Source organism: Indicator indicator, chromosome 36, assembly GCF_027791375.1.
Source record: "Indicator indicator isolate 239-I01 chromosome 36, UM_Iind_1.1, whole genome shotgun sequence".
NCBI lineage: Eukaryota > Metazoa > Chordata > Aves > Piciformes > Indicatoridae > Indicator > Indicator indicator.
This window is the reverse complement of record NC_072045.1, coordinates 452,015-473,986: the sequence shown is the minus strand read 5'-3', so window position 1 is coordinate 473,986 and position 21,972 is coordinate 452,015. Positions and strand designations below refer to the sequence as shown.

At 57.9% G+C, this 21,972-nt stretch overlaps 1 protein-coding gene across 3 annotated transcripts in view; it reads right to left on the bottom strand.

The window, feature by feature from the left end:
- TCF3 (transcription factor 3) overlaps positions 1-21,972 on the bottom strand; it is a 101,769-nt gene that overhangs the window by 6,672 nt on the left and 73,125 nt on the right. For all 3 annotated transcript variants that reach the window (XM_054396258.1, XM_054396261.1, XM_054396260.1), the window contains exons 6-17: positions 20,820-20,887; positions 16,690-16,819; positions 15,163-15,212; positions 7,961-8,063; positions 7,526-7,665; positions 6,853-6,979; positions 5,929-5,987; positions 5,077-5,155; positions 3,475-3,554; positions 2,814-3,017; positions 1,142-1,265; positions 561-708 (exon numbers count right to left, since the gene is read on the bottom strand). In XM_054396258.1, coding sequence (XP_054252233.1) covers positions 561-708; positions 1,142-1,265; positions 2,814-3,017; positions 3,475-3,554; positions 5,077-5,155; positions 5,929-5,987; positions 6,853-6,979; positions 7,526-7,665; positions 7,961-8,063; positions 15,163-15,212; positions 16,690-16,819; positions 20,820-20,887 — 1,312 coding nt within the window. The remainder of the gene's footprint in view (positions 1-560; positions 709-1,141; positions 1,266-2,813; positions 3,018-3,474; positions 3,555-5,076; positions 5,156-5,928; positions 5,988-6,852; positions 6,980-7,525; positions 7,666-7,960; positions 8,064-15,162; positions 15,213-16,689; positions 16,820-20,819; positions 20,888-21,972) is intronic.

Here is a 21,972-nt window from a genome sequence, read left to right as displayed (position 1 = left end):
GGCAAGGTTGCAGACAAGGACTCTACCTGATCCACTGCCACAGATTTGGGTGGGTAACAGAGGATACAGGATTCCAGAGCACAGTGGAGATGACCCAGAGAAGGGAGGAGGTCAAAACCTTCCCTGCTCCCACCAAGGGCAGCTGAGATCTTGGTCCTCTCCATGCACAGCCACAAGCAACACCGCAGGGGTCTGTGCCCTTAACATGCCACAAACGAGGGCGCAGCTCAAGTGAGTATGGTGCAAGCCCTCTGCTTTATGGGCATGGGCAAGCCCTGTGGCCACGGGCACAGGAGCCAGCAGGAGGGGGGCAGTGACTGTTCCCCAGCACTGCCAGCCGAGGAGAAGCAGCATGAGGGAGCCCAGGCTGTGCCACCTGGGTGTGAGGACACAGAAGGTTTCCACGGTGGGCAGGGGCTGGGGGTCTGTGCTGCAGGATGATCCCCAGGCCACACTGGGCTGAGCCCAGTGCCTGGTGGGTCCCCACAGCTGTGCCCCAGCCCCAAAGGCCCTCAGCTGGTAATGGAGTAAGTGAAGGGAGAGACCTGTTCAAAGAGCACCTTGTTCTGTTCCGGGAGGGCTTCAGCTCCTTCTTTTCCTCCTCTGAGTTATCTGCCACTGATGTGTTCTCCTCATCCTCCTTCTCTTCCCTCTTGATTTCGCTGGTGCCCGAGGAGACACTGCTTCTGCCCAGCCCCCCAGACAAGCCTGCTGAGGAAGCAGAGCCACACAAGGAGGTTGGAGTGGTCTGGACCATGTGGAGGGCTTGGGGGTCCATCACCACCAGCATGCAGCATCCTGGACTCATCCTGCACTGCTGGTCCACAGCAGGAGCTGCAGGGGTGCTGGCTCTGCCCCACCACTGCTCCCTGCTTTTCTCCCCCCAACTCCCAGACCCTCCAGAACCAGAGCCAGAATCAGAACCTGAGCCCAAGCTCCCTGAGCAGAGCAGGGCCTGTGGGCTCTGTGCACCCACAGCTAGCAGGAGGGGCAGGATCAGGCAAGTCAAGCCTCTGGAAAAGGCTGAGGGCATGAAGTGCACCACAGATGCCCTGCAAGGGCACCCATCACCCCTCCAGGCTGCTGCTGCTGCTCAGGGCTGGAGCTAAGGGGTGCCCTGGGTCCCCCCAAGCTGCCTTACCGCTGTATGTGTCCTGCTGCCTGCTGAGGTCAGGGAGTGAGCTGGGCTGGGACGGAAGTGAGACGTGGTTGTGGAGCATGCTGGGGTTGCTGGACAGCCCATCTTCGGGGTGACCTCCTCCCACCTACAGCAGAACAAGCAGAGCAAGCCTTGAGGAGGGGAAGTGTCACAGCTGGTGGCATGAGGACAGCACCCTGAGCACAGCCATTTGCCTTTCCTCACGTGCTTCCCCCCACCCACAGTGTGGGCATGCAGGAGGGGAGAGCCACCCTGCTCCAGCACCAGCTCTGCTCTGGGGACAGTGGTGGGGACATGGCTGAAAGCAGCTCTGTGCCATGAACATCAGCTGGACCAAGCAGAAAGCCCCAGCAGTGCCCCCTCACCATGGAAAAGCCTCTCCCTGCTGGCAAGGCTGGCACACTGGAGAGGACACCCTGCCTGGGCTGCATCAGGCACCAACACTTCTGCCACCTCCCCAGTGCCACCAGAGGAAGGCACATCCCAGCTGCGTGACCTTCACTCTGAAGGGCCTGGATGCCAGGGAGCCCTTCTGAGCCTGCACCCTAAAGACTGGGCAGAGACCTGGCTGCACAGAGCCAGCCCTGCAGCTGGTAGCAGCTGGCAGCAGAGTACACACAGAACTCCTGATGTGGCAGCAGGGTCTGGGGAAGGGAAGCACCGCTGGATCTCTAGAGACAGGAGATGCAGGCAACCAGCTCTGCCAAGGACATGCTTCTGTGACCGGCCTCAGGACAAGGAGGGACCCTGGTGACCCACCTGGAGCCTGAGCACCCACCAGTACCCTCTGTGTGCCATGGATGTGGTGCCTGCCCCAGGGGTTTGGAGCAGAGAAGTCCTGGTGATACCCTGCACCAGATCCCTCCTCTCCTCCCTGCATCCCCTGGGAACAGCTTGTAGCTGTGTTGAGGGATTTCCATCCATGTTGCAGGGAAAGAAGAACAGCTTCCAGCACCTCTGCCTGTCCCAGGAAGGGCAAGGAGTGAGCTGTGCCTGAGAGCCATCACTGAGCTGAGGATTCAACCCCCTGCACCTCACCAGGTCAAAGCTGTTGGCAGCTGACCCAAGCTGGACACTCCAGGCTACCCTCACACCAGAGGTAAAGTCCCTCTGGATAAAGGACCTGGACCTGCTGGAGAGGCTCCAAAGGAGGCCATGAAGATGATCAGAGGGCTGGAGAACCTCTGCTATGGGGACAGGCTGGGAAAGTTGGGGCTGTTCAGCCTGGAGAAGAGAAGACTCCAGGCAGACCTTAGAGCTGCATTTGAGTATCTGCAGGGAACCTCCAGGCAGGCTGGGGAGGGACTGTTCAGAAGGGGCTGTGGGGGTAGGCCAAGGGGCAGTGGTTTGAAACGGAGCAGAGCAGACTTAGGTTGGACGTCAGGAGGAAGTTCTACAGAGTGAGGGTGAGGAGACATTGGGACAGGCTGCCCAGGGGGGTGGTTGAGGCTCCAACCCTGGAGACATTCAAGGTCAGCCTTGCTGTGTCCCTGTGCAGCCTGCTCTGCCTGGAGGTGTCTCTGCAGGGGGGTTGCACAAGATGCCCTTGGAGGGTTCCTTCCAACCTGATGCATTCTGTGATTCTATGGAAGCCGGGGGGAGCACTGGGTCCCCAGCATGTCCCCACCAGCTGCCATGATGCTTCCACACTTACCAGGCTTGGGTGCCTGCTCCCCAGGGACATGACTGAGGCAGGGAAGGCCTGGCCCAGGCTGCCCACAGTGGCACTGTGAGCTGGTGCTGCGCCCAGCAGCCCATGCATGTCCCCGTGGTTGCTTGGCATGGCAGCGGTCTGGCCCACGGCGTGATTCCTCAGCACGTGGATGGCTTCATCCAACCTGTCTTCCATCTTGTTTTGCTGGAAGGACAGGACAGAGAGAGGTCTGTTAGTGCCTGCAGATCCAGCAGCCTGCTGCAGCTCTCCTCACTGAGGAATGGCTGGTGGCAGCTTGGGATTTGGCTACCAAGGCAGGGATGGGGAGAAATAACCTCCCCCCAAGTCAGGGCCATCTCTTAAAGGCAGAAGGGGTCAGGAAGGGGAGGCAGAAACCAGCCAGGAGTCTGCTGGGCTGGGTCATACCCACAGGGACGTGCAGGGGCTGTAAAGATGGGGAAGGAGCAAAGCTCTGGGCTCTGCCAGCAAAGTTCTGGGGGCCAGGAAGCAGAGTCCAGCTCTGCCCAGCTGCTTCCAACCAAAGGTCCATCAGTGACTGGGCATCCTCCTCGAGGGCCCAGAAGTCATGGGGCGAGGGCTTTGCCCCCAGGGGACAGGAGGGATGGCAGAGGACAGGAGAAAGCAGATCTGCAGCACTTACTAAGGTGTGGAGGCTCCCTTCGTAGCTGGGAGATAAGGCACCTTGTCCGCTCGCCCGCGACCACTGCGCCGTGCCTGCAACTAACGGAGACAGCTTGGCACCGGGTACGGCCGCCGCTAGGGGGCGCTGGAAGCTGCGGCACCGCGCTGGGAACCGGACACGGCGCTCTGCGTGGCACTGTATGGGCCACAACAGCACCGTATGGCACTGCCAGGGCAACCACCGCACCGTATGGCACTGTATGGGCCACAACAGCACCGTATGGCACTGCCAGGGCAACCACCGCACCGTATGGCACTGTATGGGCCACAACAGCACCGTATGGCACTGCCAGGGCAACCACCGCACCGTATGGCACTACCAGGGCAACCACTGCACTGTATGGCACTGTATGGGCCACAACAGCACCGTATGGCACTGCCAGGGCAACCACTGCACTGTATGGCACTGTATGGGCAACCACTGCACCGTATGGCACTGCCAGGGCAATCACTGCACCGTATGGCACTGCCAGGGCAACCACTGCACCGTGTGGCACTGTATGGGCCACCACCGCACCGTATGGCACTGCCAGGGCAACCACCACACCGTATGGCACTGTATGGGCAACCACTGCACCGTATGGCACTGCATGGGCAACCACTACACCGTATGGCACTGCATGGGCCACCAAGGCACCGTGTGGGCCATCACAGCACCGTATGGCACCATATGGGCAACCAAGGCACTGTATGGCACTGCTGGGGCACCACTGCACTGTATGGCACCGTATGGGCCACGAAGGCATTGCATGGCACTGTGGTAGCATACAGACCTTCACAGCACTGCATGAGCCACCACAGCACTGCATGGCACCACATGGGCCATCATGGCACTGCATGGCACCACAGAGCACTACAGACTCTCCCCTACCACCAAGGTACCACATGGCACCACACAGGCTTCCACAGCACCACAGTGGCCACTATAGCACCACATGGCACCACATGGGCCACCAAAGCACTGCATGGCACCACAGAGCACTACAGGCTCTCCTCTGCTCTACCTCATCAGGAAACTCTGCCCAGGCCTTCAGACCTGGTGAAGGTTTTAACCTTGCCCACCCTGGGCTGCCTGCCCCCACTCATGCTGTGCTCACCCCAAGCCCAGGGAGCTGCAGGCTTCTGGGTGTCTATGGCTCTGCACTCTGGCACCAACCAGCCTTTCACTGGGTACTGGGAATGGTTTTAACCATTTGGCTGCTTCCCAGTTCCCACTGTGCTCCTGCCACGGGAGAGCGCCAGGGACAAACTCTTCTGGCCTCTCTCTCTGTGACAGGAGCAGGTCTGGGGGGGTAGCAGGGACACTTTGACCACCTGTGGCAGTGCTGCAGCCTGGGCCAGGCTTGGTCTCTGGCAGAACCTCCTCCAAAAAAACATCTTCACATTTCCTTGTTCTTCCCCTCCACTCTCCTGCTTTTAGAAGCAAAGGGGATTGATTTGCTGAGGTTGCCCAAAGTGTCTCCAGTGTGGGCCTGGGGCTGCCCTCGGGGTACACTGCATTGTCTCTCCTGCACCCAAACCTGATGCCCCCCTTTGCAAGCAGAGGGATGGTGGCACCTACCTGCAAGCCCCTGAGGGGAGCCGACTGGTGTGGAGGGGTTTGAGGAGAAGTTATTGCTAGAGTGATCAGGGGAATAGATCTGCAGGGAGACAAAGAGGGGCATGGTCAGCACTGCCCACCCCTGCCACAGTCTCTCCCTCCCCAGCAGCAGTGAAGACCCCCCAATGGACCACCCTGTGGCATCTCCCTTCCCACAACCACACCTGGCATGAGGATCCAGCCCACCAGTGCCCCACAGCTCCTCCATGAGCCCCAGGGGCTCTGTCCCCAGTGCCATCACCCTGCAGGTACAACCTCTGCTCTTCAGGTCCCACCTCAGGGGGAAGTGAGAGCCCCAAGGAATTACAGCAGGGTGCAGGGCTGGCACCCCCCTGCCACCAAGCACAGCTCCTTGCACTGAGTGGGACAGGGGCAGCCCCAGGCTCTGACTGCCCTGTGGGACCAGTGCCCCTGGTTTGAACCAGCACATGCAGGGCCACAACTGGTGGGACCTCCAAGTCCTGCTGCAAGGGCCACGTAGGATCATCTTGTCAGACCAGGACCAGTGCCAGTACCAGCACCAGTACCAGTGCCAGGACCACTGCCAGTGCCAGTACCAGCCATAGAGCTGGCTCAGGGCCATGGGTCTGTGTGGCCACCAGGATGTCATGCTGCAGGTCCCCCAATTTGCACAGGGCCAGGACAGGATGGTGGCACACTGAGGGTGGCCAACCACCCCCTCAGGGGCTGATGTGACTTTGGGCTGCAATCATTCAACATGTCCATATTCCCTGTTGCCCAGGGAGTTCCTGTTACAGAGGGGAGGTCCAGGGAGGAGCTGGGAGAGGATGAAGGGTCTGCTGAAGCTCTTACTGAAGCTAGTGCCTTCCCGAGGGCATCTCCAGAGCTCCCAGCTGTGGTTCCTCTGTTACCTGCCGAGAGAGGACACAAACATCACTGCCAGGGCACCCTGCTGAAGCCTGCCCAGGTGCCCAGCAGCAATGACCTTGCTGTGTCCCTTCCTCAGGTGATAACTGCACACAGAGAATCCTAAGATTGTGTTGTTGTGAAAAGCCCTCTGAGATCACCCAGTCCAACCCCAACCCAGCCCCACCATGGCCACCAAACCATGGCCCCAGGTGCCATGGCCACAGGGGTCTAGAACACCTCCAGGGATGGGCACTCCACCACCTCCCTGGGCAGCCTGTGCCAAGCTCTGACCTCCAGCAAAGAAATTTTTCCTCCTCTCCAACCTAACCCTCCCCTGGCACAACTTCAGGCCATTTCCTCTCCTTCTGTCACCTGATCCTGGGGAGCAGAGCCCAACCCCCACCTCCCTGCAGCCTCCTCTCAGGGAGCTGGAGAGAGCAATGAGGTCTCCCTCAGCCTCCTCTTCTCCACACCAAACACCCCCAGCTCCCTCAGCTGCTCCTCCCCAGCCCTCTTCTTCAGACCCTTCCTCAGCTTTGTTGCCCTTTTATGGACCTTCTCCTTCCCCTCAATGTCCTTCTTGGAGTGAGAGACCCAAAATTGAACTCAAGATTTGAGCTTTGGCTTCACCCCTGCCCAGTCCAGAGGGACAATCCCTACTCTGCTCCTGCTGCCCACACCATTGCTGCTCCAGGCCAGGCTGCTGATGCCCTTCTTGGCCACCTGGGCTCATGGGTGACACACAAGGGACAAAAGGTGTCTGGGTACACTGGACACAGGTATCACAGCCTCAGGGGTTGGCACAAGACTGTGATTTTGCTGTGGAGCTCTGTGCATGGCAGCGGAGCGAGGGCCATGGGTACCTACCCATGATGGTGTCGGTGGCGCTGATCGGGGGCGTGTGGCTGGAGACGCCGTAGGGTGTGGAGGCCGAGGAGAAGCCAGACACAGAGGGCAGCCCCCCGTTCACCTCCCCTGAATGCAGCTGGTAGTTCTGGAGAGAGGGGAGAAGGGTCAGAGGGGCACTGCAAAGGCTGCCAGGCTCAGCAGCTGGGCTGCGATTCAGGTCCTCCTTGTTGGCAGCCACCCCAAGCTGACAGCTGCAGGACAAAGTGCCAGGGTGCCACTGGAGCCCCCCACAACAGCTACAGAACAAGGTGCAAGGGTGCCACTAGTGCCCCCCACAACAGCTATGGCATGAGGTGCCAGGGTGCCACTGGAGCCCCCCACAACAGCTATAGGACAAGGTACCAGGGTGCCACTGGTGCCCCCCACAACAGCTATGGCATGAGGTGCCAGGGTGCCACTGAAGCCCCCCACAAAAGCTACAGAACAAGGTGCCAGGGTGCCACTGAAGCCTCCCACAACAGCTACGAGAAGAGGTGCCAGGGTCCTAATGGAGTTCCCTGCAGCAGCTACCAAACAGGGTGCCAGGGGAGCCCCCCACAAGAGGTACAGGATGAGATGCCAGGGTGCCAGTGGAGCCCCCCAGAAGAGGTAGAGGAGAAGGTGCCAGGGGAGCCCCGTGGGCACACGTTACCATGCGTTCGTGCTGATGTAAACTGTTGAAGCCGCCAGACTGCGGGAGTGGGGAGGAGGAGCTGCCCAGCATGGCACCGTAACTCGACTGGCTCATGGCACCTGGTGAACTCCACAGGTCTGGCGAGTTATGGAGCCCATCTGGAAGGAAAAACAGAGCTGAGAGGGGCAGAGATGCCAGGGTGTGTCATGCAGCCCACACCAGGGCAAGCTCACCCGGGCTGGGGGTGCTGTGTCTGTCCCCACCGTGTCCTGCCCACACTGAGCATCACCTGCTGAGCACATTGGAGCCACCTCAGGGCTGCTTCCTGCCCTGTGCACCCCTGCCCCAGGCTCCATCCCTCCCCCAGGCTGTGCAGTTCCTCCCATCACCCCTAAGGGCTGGGCAGCCCTGCTCTGGTCAGCTTGAGGGACACCAGGGCTGTTTGTCACCCACCTGCCATGTAAAAGGCTCCGGGATACACAGTGCTGGGAGGCTTTGAGGGAGTATATCCAGCTGGATCCCTGCTGTAGTCATCACCTGAGTTGGATGGATACACCTGGGGGGCAGGAAAGGCATTGAAGAGCAGAGCTCAGCCACCCCACGGCCCCACAGTCTCCCCATGGCTCACCCCACCCCACGCAGCTTTCCTCTCGCTCATGGCAGCAGACGACAGAGTCGATCCCACAGCCAAGCTGGGGTGGGGGGAAGCGACGTGGCTCAGGTGGCAGCGGTGCCCACTGGCACAGCTCTGCTGGGCAGCAGGGCAGGGCACAGGGACGTCACAGAGACACACCCCAGCTGCCTTCCCGTAAGAGAGCAGGATCCCCACAGCCCCCTCCTGCAGAAGCTGCCGCTGCCAGCAGAAGTTTCAGCTCTCTGCTCCAGTTCCTTCTTCTGTGGTTATAACTTTTTCTGGGTAACCACAAAAACCATCACCTCTGCTGCTAACCCCATGGCCCAGGGCGGGCTGGGCACTGCAACAGGGACCACTGAGGCTCTGGGACCAGCTCATCCCCGTGCTGGAACAGCCACAGTGCAGCACAGCCCCAGCTCCAGCCCTTCACGGACACCCGAGGGGACACTGAGGCACAGGGGAGAAGTTGAGGGCTGAGCCCTCAGAAGGGATTGTCACAGAGGAGGGGACAGCCCTTGGCCAGCCCTCTGCAGCACCATTCAGCAATGTTCTTTACCAGCAGAATAAACAAAAGGCTTTTTTCACACCCCCCCTCTTTTATATCATCCAAAGCCATCATCCTAGGAAACCCTCACTGAGCATCACCCTGAGCTGGCACAAAAACATCCTTTGGGGGTTTGGGTTTTTGGTTTGGGGCTTTTTTTTGTTGTTGTTGTTGCTTAAAGCAGAAATTCAACACGCAAAGAAACTGAAATGCCACCCAAAATGACATGAGAACTGGGGTTGCAGCTTATTTTCAGCCCCATTGATTCATTCTGAAACCACCAGTCTCTCAGTTTTTGAAGCACAGAGCAGAGGAGGTGGCAGGGGGGGGCAGGCAGGCGCTGCCAGCTCTCTTTGGAAAGGAAACCTGCCCCCAGTTTCTCTTTCCCCAGCCAGCTCCTGCTCTTGACCTCCTGTTCTCACCCAGCAAGAAGGGATGAAATTGTTCTGTCTTGGAATTGCCCAGGACACCAAGGATTTCCCCTTTATTTTTTGGTGGGAGATAATAGAAAATAGAGGCTGCTATAGAAAAAAAAAAGCTCTGGAAAGCACTGCTGACCCCAGAGGAAGCTCCAGGAGAGCTGGGGAGGGACTTTAGACAAGGGCGTGCAGTGACAGGAGAGGAAAATGGCTTTGAGAGGGCAGATTGAGACTGGAGATGAGGAAGAAATTCTTGAGAGTGAGGGTGGGGAGAAACTGGCACAGGTTGCCCAGGGAGGCTGTGGCTGTGCCCTCCCTGGAGGTGTTCAAGGCCAGGCTGGATGAGGTCTTGAGCAAGCTGGGCTGGTGGGAGGTGTCCCTGCCCATGGCAGGGGGTGTTGATACTAGATGGTCATTCAGGTCCCTTCCAACCCAAACCAAGCTGTGATGATCTCTGGCAGCCCAGTTACAGAATCCCTGATTCCCAGCACGGAGGGGTTGGAAGGGACCTCTGGAGATCATCCAGTCCAAGCCCCTGCTCCAGCAGGGCACCCACAGCAGCTTGCCATGGGGCACAATGCCCAGGGGGGGTTGGAAACTCTCCATAAGGAGACTCCACAACCTCTCTGGGCAGCCTGCTCCAGGATTCCAGCACCCTCACACCAAACAAGTTTCTCCTCCTGTTCAGATGGAACCTCCTGGGGTCCAGTTCATGCCCATTGCCCCTTGTCCTGTCCCTGGGCACCACTGAGCAGAGTCTGGCCCCAGCCTCCTGTCCCCCACAAGTCTTTTAACTATTGATCAGCACTGAGAACATTCTGCTATCAATAAGCATGAGGTTTCTGCTTCCCTTGGAGCTGGGGGGGTTCAGAGCCTCGAGGGCAGCCCTTGATCAGCTCTTCAGCAGGACAAGGCAGAGCTGAAAGCAATTCCTGGGCATTGCTGCTATCGCCCAAGAGTGGGGAAGTGTGAAATAAAGAAAGGGGGAGGGAAAAAAAGGGATAAAATAAAGACAGGGAGGGAGGGAAAAGCCTGACAGACTCTGGCAGCTGCCCTGGGTGCCTGGCTCAGAAGAGAAAAATTCCCATCCCTTGGCCTTTTGTGTGGCATCACCGGGCACAGGGAGCCGCGCGTGAGCCGCGCGTGTGGCCGGGGAGAGCAGGGGAATGGAGGAGGCTGCGGAGAACAAGAATCCAGCAAATTGACTTTTCCTATAATTTGATTAAATAGCGGGAGCTGGGACAGGGAATCGAATGAAGCACGTCTAATAGCCCCACGCCATCTGCCAGGGGCTGGCACCTGGCCAGCGCGCCAGGCAGCTGTGCGGCAGCGAGCGGGCACGGGAGGGAGGAGGGGGGGTGGTGGTGCTGCTGCAGCATCCATTTAATAGAGCCAGAGTGAAAAGGAGGAGGGAAAAATAGCAGGGATGAGCCAGAGCAGGGCTGCAGAGCAGGGCGGGGAGTTTGCTGTGCTGTGTTTCCTATCTTGTTCGAGTGATAGGACAAGAGGAAATGGCCTCAGGTTGTGCCAGGGGAGGGTTAGGTTGGATGTGAGGAAAAATTTCTTCCCCCAAAGGGTTGGCAAGGCCTGGTCCAGGCTGCCCAGGACAGTGGTGGAGTTCCCATCCCTGGAGGGGTTTCAAAGCTGTGGACATGTGGTGGTGAAGGACAAGGGTTAGTGGTGCGCTGGCAGTGTTGGGTTAATGGTTGCACTTTACATTCTGAAAAGTCTGTTCTAACCAAAACAACGGGGACAGACCTTCAAAACAACAGGGACAGACCTTGGAGCAGAAGACAATAAGGGGTGATGGTTTGAAACTAAAAGATTCAGAGTGGAGAGAAGGGAGAAATTTTTCACACTGAGGTTGGTGAAAGTCTGTCCCAGGTTGCCCAGAGAGGTGGGAGCTGCCCCATCCCTGGCACCATTGCAGGTCAGGTTGTTCGGGGCTCTGTCCCTGCTGACTGCAGGGGGGCTGTACAAGATGACCTTTAAAGGTCCCTTCCCACCCAAACCAGTCTGTGATGCTACAATCCACCCTGCTCTGTCACTCCTATCCCCGTCTCCTGTTGGACCCCGGGGGGTGGGGGCACAGTGTGTGCAGGGTGCAGGTTTCATCCCAGGAGCAGCCCCAGCCCTTCCAAACCTTCCCTTTCCCCGCAGAGCACAGGGCAGGCTGTGCACAGCCACCTCTGCTCTTCCTCACATCCTCCAAGCGCGGAGCTGCGGAGCCCAGCCGCGCACAGAGCCGCGGCCAAGCCCCGCGGCCGCCGGCCAAGCGCCGCAGGAAGCTGTAAATCAGCGCCAGGTCCCTGCTCCCCAGCCCGGCCCCAACCCCCGCGCCGCCGGCGGCCTCGGGGACCTCCAGGTGAGGTCATTTCCTCCGGTGAAAAATTGCCAGCACGGCCAGAGAGCCTGAGCAGCCCCAGCGCTGGGATTCGAGGGGCTGCCTGGGCTTGGCCTGCGTTTTCGGTTGGTTTTTTTTTTTTATCTTCCCTGTTTTTCGTGCTTCAGGGATGAGCTGGGGTGGGACCTGAGGCAGCTCCAGGCGCAGCGGCCGGGCTGGGAACGCGACGGCTCCCGGCCCCTGCGCTGCGGCAGCTGCGTCCTGCAAGAGCTGCCTTTGGATCTGACAGAATCACAGAATCACAGAACTGTCAGGGTTGGAAGGGACCTCAAGGATCACCGGTTCCAACCCCCTGCCATGGGCAGGGACACCTCACACTAGATCAGGTTGCTCAGAGCCACATCCAGCCTGGCCTTAAAAACCTCCAGGGACGAGGCTTCCACCACCTCCCTGGGCAACCTGTGCCAGGGTCTCACCACCTTCAGGGGGAAGAACTTCTTCCTAACATCCAATCTGAATCTCCCCTCCTCTAGCTTGGATCCATTCCCCCCAGTCCCGTCACAGAATCATAGCATGGGAGGTGTTGGAAGGGACCTCTGGAGATCATCCAGTCCAATCCCCCTGCCAGAGCAGGGTCACCCAGGGCAGCTCACACAGGAACACATCCAGAGATGGAGACTTGACCACCTCTCTGGGCAGCCCTCTCCAGGGCTCTGCCACCCTGACAGCAAATGTTCCTCCTCATGTTCAGATGGAACTTCCTCTGTTCAACTCTATTCCTATTACTTATCCTGCTCTCTGGGGACCACTGAGAAGAGTCTGGCTCCATCTTCCTGCCCCCCACCCTTAGATATTTGTAAGCATTGTTCAGATCCCCTTCAGCCTCCTCCTCTCCAGGTGAACCACCCCCAGCTCTCAGCCTGTCCCCATGTCAGAGCTGTTCCAGTCCCCTCAGCATCTCAGCAGCCCTGCACTGGACTCTCCCCAGTAGTTCTTTGTCCTTCCTGACCTGGGGTGCCCAGAGCTTGGTATTATCTGGTAAAGCCACATGATGTGTGGTGGAGGCCTGGGGGTCTCACCCAGCCCTGGGTCCTTTGCCAGGGCGTAGCAGCCCACAGGGGAGCATGACACGAGTACTAACCCTGCTCTCCATGGCACCACAGAACAGTTATTGTTGGAAGAGAGCTTTAAGAACATCAAGTCCAACCCTTAGCTCAGCACTGCCAGCCACAGGGAGCCTCAAAGGGGCTCTGTGCAGCCCCAGCCCACATCACTGGCCCAGCCCAGCACCTTCTCTTCTACCAGGTGACAGAAGGAGAGGAAATGGCCTGAAATTGTGCCAGGGGAGGGTTAGGTTGGAGGTGAGGAAAAATTTCTTTGCTGGAGGAGTGGTCAGGGCTTGGCACAGGCTGCCAATTAGGGAGGTGCCATGCCTGGAGGTGTTCCAGAACCCTGTGGCCATGGCACTTGGGGCCATGGTTTGGTGGCCATGGTGGGGCTGGGTTGGTGTTGGACTGGGTGATCTCAGAAGGCTTTTCCAACCCAAACAATTCTCTGTTTCTCTATCACAAGAAATAACCTCAGAGTGGCTTCCAAGATAACCCCAGAGTGGCTTCCAAACTCAGGCACCTCCACACCCACCCACAGCCAGCACTGCTGCATCCCTGCCCATCATCACCTGCTGCATCCACCCTACCCCAGCAAGTGCCTCTCGTGCCTTTGGCAGGATCAGTCCAAATCAATATTCCAGCTGCTGACCTCTCCGAGTTTTCCGTGCAGCTAGGGAATTAGAGAGTAAAGCTCTTGATGTTAATCAGATGCTGATTAACCTATTTATTTTGCACGGGGTCCAGCCAGAACAGGGGGGCTGCTCCTGCTCCGCCAGGCAGGCAAGAAAGGGCCTTTGATCCGCTGCCTTTGAGGCCCCTGTGCTCCCTGTGCCGCCGCAACGCTGATTTCTCTCCCCAGGTGTGGAAGTTCAAAAACAAACCCAAGAAGCCCAGAGGTCACCCAGCAAAGGGAGGGCAGGGAAGGAGGCAGCCCCGGCCCCAACACCCAGCTCTGCGGTGAGGGCTGCGCAGGTGTCGGCTCAGACGGGAGGGAAGGGCTGAGCTCTGGCAAAGCTCAGCAGCTCTTCCTGTGGGAATTGGGGCCCCTCAGGGCACTGCCAGCCCCATGGGCAGGGGGGCCCCAGCACCTTTGAAATCTGAGGCCAATAAAGGGCCATTTGGTGGCAGTGATGTGTTCCCCACATGTCGGCTGAGCTTTAAAAGCTCCACGTTTCCCACAGAAACCTGACACAGAGGCATGGAGCAAACTCCCTGCTCAAACACAGGCCTGGAGCTGCTTTCTGCACCATGTGGGTCTGCATGGACTTGCACTCTGCAAGCTAAATCCAACAAGCCCTCGGTGCCTTCCTCTCCCTCCACCCTCCCACCAGCACCTCAGGGTCCATTTCTGTGGGCAGAGCCCAGCGTGGAGGTTACAGACTGAGCAGTGAGGGAACACCACAGCAGGAACTCTCTCCTACAGCTGCTCCCTGGGGAATGGAGCCCACTCCATAAGGCATTAGCATGGGCAGCAAGAGGCACAACAGGCTTGGTCAAGGACCCATCTCCAGCGCTGCCCCAGCCCCAGTTCAGCTCCCGGCAGGATGGAGCCTGCCCGTCCCCCCACAAGCACACAGAGGCTCCGGCCAGGAATGCAGCCTCGGCCAGACAGCTCCCCCAGTCCTGCAGGAACCCTCCAGCCTGCTCCAATTAGCTCTCCTGGAGATCCCATTACCTCTCACCACAAAGACACTGCTGGTTTATTCCCCCCAGCAGCCAGGGGAGCGTGGCTCACATAGTGCCGCAGCCCAGCCCTGGCAGCGCACACCTGGAGCAGCCCCAGCTGCCTGCCTGCCTCCAACTGCTTTGGTTTCCCTTCTGGAGTGAAATCTGATCCCACCCAATATTGCATTTCACTTGGGACATAATGTCAAACAGAGGAGAGCTGGTGAGGGCAGGAGGTGGTGGGTCTGGGTCTGGGTCTGGCCAGGGAGGTGCCACCAGCAGCTGCTCGTTGTCTCCATCAGTGCCTCAGCACCACAGTTCCACAGCACTTCCCTTGTCATAGAATCATAGAATGGGTTGGGTTGGAAGGGACCTTAAAGACCATCCAGTTCCAAACCTCCTGGCATGGGCAGGGACACCTCCCACCAGCCCAGCTTGCTCAAGGCCTCATCCAGCCTGGCCTGGAACACCTCCAGGCAGGAGGCAGCCATAGCCTCCCTGGGCAACCTGTGCCAGTCTCTCCCCACCCTCACTCTCAACAATTTCTTCCTCATCTCCACTCTCAATCTCCCCTCTCCCAGCTCAAAGCCATTGTCCCTTGTCCTGGCACTCCCAGCTCTTGTCCAAAGTCCCTCCCCAGATCTCCTGGAGCCCTCACTTCAGGTACTGGAAGGCTGCTCTGAGGTCTCCCTGGAGCCTTCTCTCTGAACAGCCCCAACTCTCCCAGCCTGGCCCCGCAGTGGAGGTGCTCCATCCCTCTGACCATCTTTCCTCCTACTTAGGAAGCCGTGGCTTGGAAAACCCTTCCCTGTCCTCTAAAATCCAAGCCTTCCAGGTTAGGGGTGCTTGGAGCATAGGGTCAAAAGCTCTCACAGCAAAGGGAGCAGGGATGGAGGAATGGGGTGGACACATCTGTGGGGAAAACATTCCTGCCACTTACCGAGGAGGGGAGTCCAGGAGGCACCTTCCGAACCTTCTTGGGCTGTCCATCTGGTTTGGAGAGAAGAGAGGACCTGAGTTTTGAAGGGTGTTAGTGTGGGGGGAAGCAACAAGTTACAGGTAAAAGCCTCCAAGGATGGAAGATGCAGGTACAGAGGGGGCTCGGGTCCCAAATGCCCTGTAGCCCATGGGGAACCATCAGTAGGGAAGGGAACCAGCCAAGGAACCATCAGCAGTGAAAATGTCTGAGGATGAACCTCTCCTCCTCGTCTCATCTGCACCATCTGACCCACAACCAGCTCACAGCTGGGCAGTCTCTCCCCAAACACCATAGCATGAGGTGCTCAGCACCCACAGGAGGGCTCTGCCCTCTGCCTGTTCTTTGGAAGAGACCAAGAAGCAAACTACTCCTTTGGGTAGCAGGGGGGATCAGTGGTGGAAACAACTGAACTTGAAGTAGGTTTGCAGAGAGAGGTTGCAGGAAGAGAACAAAGCCAGGGATGGGACTGGGTTCTCATCTGCTCCTTATACAGCATAATGCTTGGGCAAGGCTTGGGGCTGCAGGACCAATTCCCCTCCAGCCCATCCCCTCAGGACACAGTGTCCAGGGAGAAGGGAGGACACTGTTCAGGAAAACATCCCAAGGAGAGGCTCAAGGGGATTTTAAAAATGGTTATTTTTTAGCTCCTAACTAAGGCAAGCCCCAGCTGGGGTGCAGGATGCTAGCACAGCAAGTCTGCCACACCAGGGACTCTGCTGGAGGGCAGCTCAGGAGGAGAAATTCATCACAGAGTGACCTGATGGGAAAGAGTCATTTTGCAGGCTGACACCAGAAGCCAGCAGTGATTTCAAGTGGCAGTACCAAGGTGGATGTCTGTTGCTGGAAAGTGCTGGAGCCACTGGAAGGGTTCTGGTTTCATTTGGTGGGGAAAGCCCACAATAGCAGCACTCTGGAGAGTGAGGGAGGAACTATGACAAGAAACAGAAGTTCTGGAGAACTAGGGCTCGGCTTCACTCCACACCTAAGCTCACACATGAGCTCAGCCTTCATTCAAAGCAAAATGGCTTATTCCAAGGTAGATCCAAACATGGGTCTGGATCCAACTCCTGCTCTGGAACGCTGAAGCAGGCAGGTGGGCAGGGAGAGGTCCTGGAGCAAACACTGCTCGTTTGCAGGGCACAGCCTGGAGCTCACACTGCTTCTGAATGGCAGTCAGGGGCTCCAAGAAGCCCCTCAGCCATGAAAGCAGCCTCCAAGGCAGCCCAAAAGTTTTCCAGGAATGACTACTGGGATGTAGTGTGGCTGGAGGCATCTGTAGGAGAACCTCAAGCCTCTTGCTGCCTTCACCTAATCTGACACTTGCCAGACAGAAGGAAGTTTTCCAACCTCTCTTTTCAAACCCCTCTTTCACTCCTGAAAGCCAACCCAATGTGGGCACCCACCCAGCCAGCAGCCCCTGCAGTTGCTTGACCAAGCTGCAGGACAAGCCAGAGTGGTGGCACCCAAGGGTGGCAGGAAGCCACTTACCTATGTTGCTCTCAGCACCTCTCCTGCGAGGATTGTTGGGGTAAGAAAAATATTGGGAGCCTCCTTTCACCCCAGTTGGGGACAGGGTGCTGGGGCTGGCGATCCCCATCTCACTGGGCAGGAAAGCAGTCTGCAGAGAGAGAGATAGAAAAGCCCTCCTGTGTCATCAGGCTGGAAAAGCAGCACACTGCTGGGGCGGACGAGAGCTGCCTTCAGCTGCCTCACAGCAATTCAGCTGAGGAAAAAGTAAACAAGCCGAAGGAGGGACAAAAAAAGTCAATGTGGGGGTGGGGGAACCTAAGTGCAGGTAGAAAAGAGCCTTTCAAGCTGTGTTTTCTTGTGAGGAGCTTCCCTACAAACCCAGGACATCAAGCAGCAGATGCCATCGTGGGGACCATTGTGGTCCCATGCTTCCCTTGCTGCCCACGAGGCAGGTGGGTCTGGAAAGGCTCCAGAGAAGGAGACTCCACAAACTCTCTGGGCAGCTGCTCCAGGCCTCCAGCACCCTCACACCAAACAACTTTCTCCTCATGTTGAGGTGGAACTTGCTGTGAGTGAGTTTAGGTCCACTGCCCCTCATCCTATCCCTGGGTATCACTGCAAAGAGCCTGGCTGCATCCTCCTGACATCCTCATCCCGACAGGATGAGACCTGACAGCTGCTGAAGGCAAAGAGGAGGTGAGGGGCAGGGGGGGCTCATTCTGCAGTGTTCCTGCACTCAGGACCAAACTCTTCCCTTGCTGCTTCTGAGCTTTGATACCAAGGGACTATGGTTTGTGCTGTGCTCAGTGCTTTGGGGGGCACACACCTAATGGGCACAGTGCACCTCAAAGGGCACATCCACCCTGATGGCCTCCTGCTGCCACCCCCACGCCGCTGCTGGGGACCCACTCAGGGCAGAGGACAATGACGGCACTCACCCAGCAGCAAGCCCAGAAAGCCTCTTTGCCAGGGGTCTGGAAGGTTCTCACCTTTCTGTCCTAGCAGGAAAGGCTGAGAGCTGAGGTTGTTCAGCCTGGAGGAGAGAAGGCTCAGGGGAGACCTTCTCACCCAGGGCATGAAGGGTAGAGACTCCCTGTGTGCAAGGAGTGCCAGGAGAAGACAAGGGGGGATAGGGATGGTACTGCTGGGGAGATTCCCATGGGACTGTAGAGGAAAATGTTTCCCCATGAGCACAGCTGGGCACTGGAATCATCTCCCAAGTGGAGGATTCCCTGCCCTGGACAGTTAAAGCCTCAGCTTGGCAGGGTGCTGGGGCAGCTCCTTGCAGCTGCACTGACACCTGGAAAGATTGGACCAGATGATCCCTGGGGTCCCTTCCAAGCTGGCATCCTGGGACCCATCTGCCTGTGCCTCTCCCAGTCCCCTCTGGCTGTAAATCCCAGCCCAGGGTCTGGCACTGATGGTTTCCCTCCCAGCCCCAGCGTGGATGATGCTGAAACATCTCTGCTGGAGCTGTTTTCTTCCTGCTAATTTTATAAGGGCAGAGTCAAATCCCTCTTTCCAAAATGAGGAAACTCCTCCCTTGTGTCTATCCCAGCTGACCTTGGGCACAGAAGCAAGCAGGAGCCCAGGGTGCTGGCTGGCTCCTGGGATGGGCCAGCCCACTGGCATTGCCCCTGGCACCCCAGGAGAGAGGGAAATGCATTTGATGGCATTTCAGAGGGCTGGCAAAGGGCCTTGCAGTCCATCAAAGCTGAGTTTTGACCCAGCTCCTGAGGGCAGCAGGTTGAAATAAAAGAGGATTTCAGGCCTTGGAGGAACTGCAAAGAACAACTCAGTGCTTGAAAACTCCATCTCCTCCAGAAAGGGGTCAGGGAGGGAAAGAGGATCTGCTGTGTTCACAGCTGGTGGAATTCCTGCAATCTGTTCCACTGCTCAGGTTACCTCTGCACGGGGAGCACTCAGCACCGAGGGGCCAGGGCACAGCCCCTGCTGCTGCCTGCCTCCTCCAGCGGGCACCTCTGCAGGGGCACTGCCACTTAAAGGCCATTTCCCTTGAGAAAGGGATTTTCTGACCCTTCCCTCTCCATGGGGATGCCTCCAGAGGTTAAAGGAGGGGGGAGCCAAGGGCGTTGTGGTGTTGCCACATCCCTGGAGACATTCAAGATCAGCCTGGATGTGTCCCTGAGCAGCCTGCTCTAGCTGGAGGTGTCCCTGCTGCCTGCAGGGGGGTTGGACAGGATGCCCTTTGAGGGTCCCTTCCAACCCAATGCAATCTGTGGATCTGTGGAAGGTGCCCCCCTCCCCCCCCATGCAGGACATCAGCCTACAGACAATTTCCCAGTGCTTTTCAAAAAGCAACAAACCCCACACCGAGTCCCACCCCATCCCCCCCAAAAAACTGCAGCCAGAAGCAACAACTGCTGTGGGGGCCACGGCCAGCCCTGCTTGCAGGCCTCCCAGCACCCTGCACAAGAAGGGTTTTGTCTCCCCCTCCACATCAAGCAGGCTTGGGGCTCCTGCTCTGCCACCCGACCCACGCCTGCGCCGGGGCCTCTCCCAGCCCCCTCCCCCAGCACCATTTGCCCACCCTGTTTCTGTTACCTTATATCTCCCCCCTCCTCCAGCAACCTCCCCCCACCCCCAGCAAAAGCAGAACATTAAAAAGCAAGGCTTGGCACCTGGCCCATTTTTATTTTAGCAGCTTCAGTGGTAAATTAAATCCACTCTGGCACGGCCAGGCAGCACAGCTGCTCCAGCAAAAGGAAACATCCTCAGTTCAGAGAAGAGGAAATTATGACAAATTTGTGTAAAATTAAAACATGTAATATGTGTGTGTGTGGACATGGAGAAAAGCAAAACCTGCCCAGCCAAAAAAGCTGCTCCCTTGGAATAAAATGGTGGCACTGTTTCCCTGGGGCCAGGCTCGGGCACTGCCAGGGCAGGCACAGGACACATCAAAGCTGAGGTGCTTGCTCCTGCCCCAAATGCTATTTCTGGCTGCTGGTGGCAACAGCAGACATCATCTCAGGGCTGCTGGATTGGATTCCTGGGCTCTGATTTACCCCTGTGGTATTCCCCAGAGGAAGCAAGGAAGCACAGCCCTGGTCACACCAGAGGGGTTCAGGCAGGGTGAGCCAGGAGGGCTCTTGCTGCCAGAGCAGCTCTGCCATGTTGTGTCCAGAATCATGGAATGGGTGGGAAGGGACCTTTAAAGCTCACCTAGTCCCACCCCCTGCAGCCAGCAGGGACATCCCCAACCAGAGCAGGTTGCTCAGAGCCCCAAACAGCCTGACCTGCACTGGTGCCAGCCATGGGGCAGCTCCTACCCCTCTGGGCAGCCTGGGACAGGCTCTCAGCACCCTCAGGGTCAAACATTTCTCCCTTCTCTCCACTCTCAATCTCCCTCTTTTAGTTCAAACCATCTCCCCTTGTCCTGTCCCAACAGGTCTTGCTCCAAAGTCTGTCCCCAGCTTTCTGCTCAGCCCTTGAAGCACTGCAAGGCCACCAGAAGGTCTCCCTGGAGCCTTCTCCTCTGCAGGCTGCCCAAGCCCAACTCTCTCCACCTTGATTGTGGAAATGAGCATCTGCTGCAGAACCACTCCAAAACCAAAACACTGCCCAGCATCCTCTGAAGTGATGCTGCAACAGCACAGGAACCATCTGCTGGAGTGTTCCTCCCTTTAACTGCTGAGTGGGGGGACAGAGGGATGCAGGCTGGGGTGCAGGGTGAGCATGCAGAGCAGCAGACACCCTCAGGGCCAGCAGCTGGAGCTGAAGTTGCCTCTCAGAGCATTCCTCTGCCTGTGGCCACCGTGCCACAAGGAAAGGTCTTGCCTGGATCCGACTCCCTGAGACTCCCTTCGAGGTCAGATCTGATTAAACACAGATCAGCCAGACACAGGATTAGCAGCAGTAAAAGAGGTGAGTCTGGAGAGGTTTGGAGCAGTGAGAAGCTGCTGCAAGCCCATCCCTGAACTCTGCCAACTCCTCTGAGCCAGCACCAAGCATCTGTACAAACCCCCAGCGCTCCACAGCCATCTCTGAGCAGAGCTGAGGCTTTCCAGGGCTTGCTGTAGAGAGGTTGAGATGCAACCCCCCAGCTCCCTCTCCATTCCCAGGCTCTCACTCCCAGCAGCTTCCAGCCAGTACACAAAGCAAATGGTCCAAGTGGATCTCCTCCTTACCTGGTTGAGTCCTGGGATCCCTGCGTCTCTGCCGAACGTGGAGTAGGAGGCTCTGTCACTGCCCTTCCCTACAGCACAGAAAGGCAAACAGAAGGGTTGGGGTGAGGCAGGGAAGCTTTGTGTCTCCTCCTGAGTGTCCCACCAAGGTGGGGGCTGCCTCCTGCCCCAGCTGGCTGCTAACACAGGAGCCTGTGTGCACTGAGGGACAGCAGGGCTGGGCTGGGCCACAAGGAGCAAACACTGCAGCGAAGCAGGGAAGTGCCTGTGGCCATGGCAACTGGCAGTGCCAGACCCAAGCCAAAAAATCCCCCCAGACACATTAGTAAGAGGCAGCTGAACTTGGCAGAGGCACCAAGAGAGCAAACTGAAAGGCAGGCAGGGAGGGACCAGACCTGCTGGGCACTTTCCACACCACAGGAATGAGATCACAGCAGCCTGCAGAGCTGGGCTCCTGCTCCCCAGGGCACTGGCACTGAGTGTGGCCAGCAGGGCTAGGGAGGTTCTCCTCTCACTCTGCTCTGCCCTGCTGAGACCACACCTGGAATCCTGTGGCCAGTTCTAGGCTCCCCAAGTCAAGAGGAACAGGGATCTGCTGGAGAGAGTCCAGTGGAGGCTATGAGGATGCTGAAGGGACTGCAACATCTCTGCTGTGAAGAAAGGCTGAGAGCAGCCCTGGAGCTGGTTAGTCTGCAGAGGAGAAGGCTGAGAGGGATCTGATCAGTGTCTATAAATGTCTGAGGGGTGTCAGGATGAAGGTGCCAGGCTCTTTTTGGTGGTGCCCAGTGATAGGACACTGGGGACAAACTGGAACCCAGGAAGTGCCACCTCAGCATGAGGAGAAACTTGTTTGATATGAGGGTGCTGGAGGCCTGGAGCAGGCTGCCCAGAGAGGTTGTGGAGTCTCCTTCTCTGGAGACTTTCCAAACCCACCTGGATGTGTTCCTGGGTGACCCTGCTCTGGCAGTGGGGTTGGACTGGCTGATCTCCAGAGGTCCTTTCTAACCCTTAGCATTCTATGATTTTATGACTTCCTTCTTCCCCTGTCCTGCTGGAGATGCTGCTTCCCCAAACCCCACCTCTGAAGAGCAGGCACTCAACAGCAGAGCCTTTCCTTCCTTCCTTTCCAAGCCCCCTCCATCAGGTGCCATGGGGC